The sequence below is a fragment of the Coffea eugenioides genome, chromosome 9 (assembly GCF_003713205.1).
Source record: "Coffea eugenioides isolate CCC68of chromosome 9, Ceug_1.0, whole genome shotgun sequence".
NCBI classification, from domain to species: Eukaryota; Viridiplantae; Streptophyta; class Magnoliopsida; order Gentianales; family Rubiaceae; genus Coffea; species Coffea eugenioides.
In genome coordinates, this window is record NC_040043.1 from 14,103,665 (window position 1) to 14,111,735 (window position 8,071).

General features: G+C 33.6%; 1 protein-coding gene across 1 annotated transcript; it reads right to left on the reverse strand.

The window, feature by feature from the left end:
- Nucleotides 1–5,806: 5,806 nt before the first annotated feature.
- LOC113782264 (berberine bridge enzyme-like 26) lies at nucleotides 5,807–7,390 on the reverse strand. Its single transcript, XM_027328163.1, has one exon. The coding sequence runs from the start codon at nucleotides 7,388–7,390 to the stop codon at nucleotides 5,807–5,809; it is 1,584 nt and encodes a 527-aa protein (XP_027183964.1).
- Between the last annotated feature and the right edge of the window lie 681 nt (nucleotides 7,391–8,071).

Consider the following 8,071-nt stretch of genomic DNA (forward strand, 5'->3'; position numbering starts at 1 on the left):
TAAACTGCAATCCAAACAAACATAGTTTACGACTTAGGGTCTGTTTGATAACATAAAAAAGTGCTGAATCTGAACTTTTTCAGACATTCAGGTGTTTTGAGTGTTTGATAAATGAAAATTCATTTGCTGAACTTGTTAAGTAGTGCTGAACTTGTGTGTATTTTTTTTAGCACAATAATCCTAACTGAATGCTTAATTCTGATAAGAATCAATAGAATTACTTCAACTACCTTATCTTATCTACCAAATCTACCATTGTTTATTAATTATGTTCAAAATTCTTATATAATTAAACAACCTAATATTCTCTATCTAATGATTTTCTATTTCTCTTTTCTCCCTTTTGAATGACTTTCACTTATTCTCCATACTTCTCATATAATATAATTCATCTTTTATATTAATTTGATTTAAAAATAAATATTGTCATTTTCATAGCTAATATTTTTAGCTAATTAAATCATATGTTCTATTTCTTTTTTAGATGAAAAGATATAAGGGCAAAATTGTCAAATTTAACTTATTAAGCATTCAATTATGCATGTTTATCAAACAGTATAAATAGGTTTAGCATTAAAATTCAGACATTCATAAATTTTTTTTCAGTGCTTAAAATTCAGCAAATTAATTGTTTCAGTATTCAGATTTTAGAATTTAGATTTCAGAATTCAGATTCAGTTTTATCAAACGGAACCTTAATTTAAGACAAATTGGCTCAAAATAATAGGCCAAGTAATCGGTCAAAATGATAGCCGATATCAGTGAAAGTCATCAGTGATAGGTACTCTGGCCGGAGGGAATCAGTAAATTCTACAATAATGACAAAAAAAATGTATAGAACATGTCATAGATATATCTCATCTAAAAAATTATTATATTTAATAGAGTTATAAAATATAAAAAATTACACTGTGACATAAATCGTCAAATCAAATATGACCAGTTACACATATTGCTTCATAAATATTTGTGCATATCCATTCCATCAGATCTACTGTACAACTGGTTCCAATTCAAAACTAATGCTGAGATCTAACAAGAAGTTCCAACAAATTTCAGATCCAAAAAATTTCATATCTAATAGATAGAACTGATCGTCTAGATTTGAAGAAAAAAAAAACAAAAAATTAAACAAAACTCTCACTAAAATAACCCAGGAGAGATGGCGATTCTTACTAATAAACATTAAGAGAGAGAAAACACTCATTAGAATAATTACGGAGAGATTTTATTAAGCCAAAACAAAAATAAAATAAGAGGAAGGAAGATGAGGCCAAGATTTCCCTCCTGCAGAGGAAGAACGGTAGAGAAAAGATTGGGAATAAAAAGAAGGCAAAGGGAATAGGCCAGCAGAGAGAGAGGGGGCCGGAAAGCGTGGTGTTGTAGTTCATCGGCATAATGCTACGATGAGATTGTCATGGAATGTGTCGGTAGTCCCTTTTATTACCAAAAAAAAAAAAAAAGGAATGTGTCGGTCGTTGAAACAGTTTAATCTCAAGCTGTTGTCTTCCATTTTCTTTATCATTTCTTCTCCTTTGGGTCGCTTTCCCACAATAATTTTAAGTCCTCGAGATCTTTCAATACAAATCAAATAGCGATTGTCTGCAAGTGTGCTTCTTATTTTAATCAGTTCAATCAAATCGATTTACAATCAGTCAGTTCAGTTTCTTTCAATTATAGCATGTTTTTTTGTTGATAAGAAAATCCACAATTGCTATCCAAAAGTGCGAACTGAATAAATTCGACCCCATACAATAGCTCGCCAACCACATCAGCGCGTTCCAATGATAGCATGCTTAGCTACAACATCAGCAACAGTGAAATTAGCATAAGTTCTTGGGCTGCTAAAAATTATTGCCGAAAACACAATAAATATTTATCAATAACAAATAACAAATTATACTAATTTCACATTGTAACCGTAATATTTTTCTGCATTCTCGTTTTGCAATTTTAACTTTTTTTTCTTGGATGCTTGACACCTTCAAATTACTAATTGTTGCAAACTTGCATATAAAACTTTGCACCGTAAAGTTATTAATCCATCCCATATTTACCATAATCTCGTATACTATTAAAGGATATCTTACAAATTACTGTAGGCCGGCCACTAATTCCCTTTGTGTGTCAACAAATAAGTTGCTTTAGTCCTAGTTTCAGCTATAAACCGATATTGGTTCCTCTAGTGAAGATGAAAGCAAAATCTGAACATGTCAGTGTCCAGCGAGGCCTTGGTATATAGTTTCTTTCTTTCTTTCTTTTTTTTTAAGGCCTTCGTGTGTAGTTGTCAAACAATCAAAATTGAGACTAGTAGAAATTCGAATCTAACAACTCTCATCTTAATTCATTATCATAACTACATATACATACATACATATGTGTGTCTATACACAGACACACACACACATTGAACTTTAATTTCTGAAATATATATATATATATATATATATATATATACGCGCATTGAACTTTACATACATACACACCCTACACTACACTTTAGTTTCTGAAAAGAAAAATAAGTAGAACTTTAGTTATTTGAAGTATATGCTATTTTTTAAGGCCTTTCTATGTGTATATACGTACGTATGTTCATACATATGTATATATGTCTGTATGTATGTATGTATATATATATACTAAAGTTTAGTTTTCGAAAAAAAAATAAAAGGAACTCTAGTTTTTTGAAGTATATACTATGTTATAATACCACTCTTATTAATGTAATTAAATTCAAGCATGCAATGTTTTAGTTCTATGAAACGAAGCTTTGATTAATTTTTGCAATGTAGTTGCTTAATATATTCAACACTTGAAATTTCATTGTTTAGATTTTATATTAAGTTTTCAGCTTTTATTAAATGAACCCTAGCCTATTAATCATGAATGATGGTTTATTAACAACCTTAATGATTTTCTCGACAGTACTGCAACATTGCAATTTATTCTCCTTCCGCCATTCTTGACTGGGTTGGCGCAGTTGAATCGGGCTCAAATGGTTGAGCCCAAAAATAACAAGGCTGAGCTGACGCTGCACAATTAGTATTAGCGTTGCAAAGGTGAATATAGGCCTAAAAGCTAGCTCAACGACACATGGGTGCTGTTTGACAGATCAGCCCAATTTAAGCCTGTCCCAAAGTAAGGATTTCTTTCTCGATTAATTATTTTAATTAATGATAGATTGTGATTTTAGATAAATTAAATTTTGTGATGTTTTTGATTACTTTTGGATTTTAATTATAAAATTTTTAATTATTAAAAAAAGCTAAAATCTATACTCATGCAAAAAGAAAAAGCTTTTACTGATTCTAATTATTCTCTGTTGTAATCAGTTTCTATAATTAGATTTTGTAAAATATAAAAGAATTGAGAACAAAACCTAAGTAATGTTTAAGGTGCTTAATAGTGTGGGGGGGAGGGATGGGTTGGGTGGTATGGGGGTGGGAGTGTAAGCAAGAGGTCTCGGATTCAAGTCGTTCTGCTTACACTAAAAAAAAAGGGTGCTTAATAGTGTGTCTTTCAAAAGAAAAAAGAGAAACAACAAGTAGTGTTTTTTTTTTGATAACAGAAAAAGTAATGTTTAAGTCTTTAAGATGTACATTCAATGTATAGTATGTCGAACGTGGTTTCTTATTTTCTTATTTGAATTTATTAGCTGTCTGTGACAGTAACGCATAGGCTTTTTCTCCATGGCTTTAATTTTCAACGGAAACAATTATATACAATTTAAACAATCTCTGACAATTTTCCAATAGATTAAACTAGCGTAATTAATCTTGAAAGACTAATATTTAGAGGATCCGACAGATGTTGATTGTATAAACAAATGGAAATTATCCAGAAGTAGGACCCCTATATATACTTGATTTCTTACGAGCTAGACTAACTTCAATAGATCCTGTTTGATTTTGTTTTCCTCCATATACTTAGGGATTCAATAGATCTGGATATTATTTTTCAACTGCGGTTGCTTCAGCAGCCAATTAAAGATTTCATTAGTTTTTGGAGGAACAGGCAAAACTAACACTGAAGCAATAATATGAAAAAGAAAAAAAGCAATAATTCCGTAGTCAAAATTGCAATTTGTTGCAATTTTCCAATAGATTAAACTAGTCTAAATCTTGAAAGACTGAAAACATTGACTTGCTATGCAATTAAAGCACCCGACTGACTTGAATTATATAACCAAATGGAACTCATCTAGAAGAAGGATCCCCATTTTTTCATTTCTTCAAAAGAGAAAATGACATGTTTCATCCCTTACATTTCGTAAAAATATTCTTTTCGTCCCTCACATTTAAAACGAAGCAAATTGGTCCTTCACATTTAAAAACCCAAACTTTTACATCCTAGAAATAAACTCTCAGTTGTGCATCAAACCATCTAACAACTCAGTTATAAATTTTGGGGATAGAATTGATAGATCACTTGCAAAAACATATTTCCAACAAATAAATTAAAGCAATTAAAAAATCTTAATTAAAACCCGTTTGCTTCTTCAAAAGAACGAAATAGTGCTAAAGCTCTCAAGCACTAAACCCTTAGGCATATTCCTCAGTTTTGTTGCACTAAGGGTTTAGTGCTTGAGAGCTTTAGCACTATTTCGTTCTTTTGAAGAAACAAATGGGTTTTAATTAAGATTTTTTAATTGCTTTAATTTATTTGTTGGAAATATGTTTTTGCAAGTGATCTATCAATTCTATCCCCAAAATTTATAACTGAGTTGTTAGATGGTTTGATGCACAACTGAGAGTTTATTTCTAGGATGTAAAAGTTTGGGTTTTTAAATGTGAAGGACCAATTTGCTTCGTTTTAAATGTGAGGGACGAAAAGAATATTTTTACGAAATGTGAAGGATGAAACATGTCATTTTCCCTCTTCAAAACTTAACTAATTTCAATAGATAATGTTTGAATTAGTGGACTTGGATTCTAAAGTTTTCAACTCCTGTTATTACAACAGCTAATTAAAGATTTTTATAATCCTTGGAGGAAGAGGCAAAACAAACACTAAATCAATAACATGACAACAAATTTACAAGTTATTGTCGTGGCTGCTTTTGGGTTTTGGCTAAGTACATTGTTCTTGTCTTGTATGATGAGAAAACTATAAGATATTGTCGTGGCTGCTTTTGGCTAACTACATTGTTCTGCTCTTAGAATTTCTTTAAACAATACAGCTACCCAAATGTTTGCCACATGAACCCAATCTCACAAATAACCAGGATTTGTTATATTATGATTCATGAGAAGAAAATAAGTAATCAAGATTCCCCCATAACGTTAAAGAGTCGATTGCAATACCATGTCTATTCATGTTAATGCAAGTTCAGGGCCTGGCCATTATTGCCCTATTCCCTCACTATCGCAAACCTGCCAATTAGGATCGAATCCTGATTTTTGCGAGGCGAGAGTTCAACTCCTTGACCACTAGCTCCACGACTAATAGTTAATTAGTAATCAAGATTGAGTTCTTCTTTCAAATTAAATTTTCAACTATTAGAATTTGATCACTTTGGGACTTTTCTCTTTTGAAACAGGAACTCTCATGGAACAAAAGCTTGATGGTACAAGGACTAATAACTTGGGGAAGTCAAAGAGAAACCTAATAAGTAGAGAATAGCAAGGCCTATATGCAAGTCAAAGTTCAAAAGAGTTCTTCACATAAGAATAAAATTTCTCGTTTTATTCATTTTGCACGAAGAAAATAAACATCAATAAAGCCTTACATATGTAAATTTATTGAACCTACACAACTTTACTAATGATACAAGAGAGAGAACAAAGGTAAAAGGGCCATACCCCCTTCACTTAAAGGGTGGAATACTTTGCTCATCATTGAAGAAATTTTCAGGATCAACTTTACCCTTGATGAATGCCAATGCCCTATAATTTTTGCTAAAATACTTGGCTCCCCATTTTTTGGCTTCTGAGTAAGTTGTACCAGAAATATTACTGTGAACACCAAAATCAAGATCCCTGTAATTCAAGTACGCCCTTCTTGGTCCTTTTGATACATATGGGGTCATATGTTGATACAACCTTCTCATCCAATTTATGTGCCTTTCTGATGCTTCATTACTTCCAACACTCCACTGTACAAAGTACTGAATATTATACAAATTACCTTTTCTATGGGGAAATGGAAGTTGCCACTCTGGTATCTTATCCATTATTCCTCCATAGGGTTCAAAAATAAGTGCAGGTCTTTCTTCCTCCAAGCACCATTTCCATAGCTTCTCTAATGCTGCCTGAGATAATGGTTCCTCCACATAATCTGAAGTTGCTTTGAAGAAACCCTTTGGGTCAGGTACCCTATTTTTAAGGCCATCTATGGTTTGCCCATTTCTATTGTCAAAATAAAGTATTGTTTCAATCCAACTCATCTCCCTACAATCTTCTTTTATCAAACCAAGTTCAGGAAAACTTTCTTTCATTACTTCGAGAAGTTGATCAGTCCTCCCAAGGAATAATGAGTTGAAAGTAACTCGAATTGTTCTATTCTTTCCTTCTCCATCCGCTACTATAACTAACCTGATGAATAAATCTTCAGGGAGCTTGTTTGCAATTTGTTGCCACTTGTAAACAAGATTAGTAGCACCTAGGTCTAGAGTCCTGGATGGGCTAAAAACTGTTACAAGTGGTGGAACATAGGAAATTTTGATTTTCCAGGCAACTATGACTCCAAAACTTGATCCTCCACCTCCTCTGATTGCCCAAAACAAGTCTTCCCCCATGGATTTTCTATCAAGAATTTGCCCGTCAGCATTAACTATGACTGCATCAAGAACATTATCAGCTGCTAATCCATATTTTCTTGATATGGTACCATAGCCACCTCCACTGAAGTGTCCACCAACTCCAATTGTTGGACAAATTCCAGCTGGAAAGCCATGGCTTGGGCTTTTCTGCGAAATCCAATAATACAATTCGCCAAGGGAAGCTCCAGACTGAACCCATGCACTGTTTTCCTCCGAGTTGACATCTATTGCTCTAAGGTTTACAAGATCAAGTATGATGAAAGGAACGTTAGATGTATAGGACAGGCCCTCGTAGTCATGGCCGCCACTTCGTGTTCGAATTTGTACTCCATGTTTTCTACAACACGTAACTGTGGCCTGGACATGATCATAAGTGGAAGGTGTTATGACAGCTAGTGGTTTAGGGGTAGTGGAAGTGAGAAATCTTAGGTTTCTGATCGGAGATTCCAAGAGGGATGAGTAAGAGGAATTGCTTGGAGTATGTATAACATCCAGCGATGTAGTAGACAATGGAAAATCATGTGAAAAGCATTCAATGAAATTATCAAGGATCAAATATGAATGTGATGATGAAGTAAGAAGGAACAGGGAAATGAAAGTTAAAACTAAGGAGATATGTTTTTTCTCCATTTCTTTCTTTGTTCAATATCTACTTCTTTTCCTTCCTACTATGGCAAATATATATACTATCCCTGATTGGCCATGTTGGAAGATTTGAAGAAAAGTCCCTAGTCAGAGTCAAACCATACAGGGAACACTCTTTTTCTTTTTTTTTTTGGTCTACTCAGGGGTATTCGGGCTTCGGGTGGACCCGACTAATCCCCTTGAGGTCCGAGAGGAGAGGCCACATCTCCTCGAACCGGTAACTACTGGGACTCGATCCTTGTTGGAGGAGAATGGATAACGGTACCTAAGGAGGATCTCGTGACCAACCGAGCTACCCAGGAGGTTCCCATACAGGGAACACTCAGTGGTCCATTTTAAACAATTTGTCCACTGGTCCAGTTTCATCATCAGCTTTGGAAAGGGGGGAAAGGCCAAAATCAATTTGTATGTCTCGTTTCTCATTTGGTCCAATAGAGATGTTAAAACTTACAAGGACAAAGGGAGTTAGGAGAGCTTGAGAGTTGATGTAGGAATTTCAGCGTTATCTAATTAATGTATCTACTAATTTAATTGGAATTCTAGGAAGAAAAGAGTTTGTATGTGCTACTTAATGTTTACTTCCAGGCGTGTTAAAACTTAAAAGCTCACTTTTCTTTCAGTTGAGCTAATATGAATTCAGCCTATAAATGTTATTTAGACCTTGTT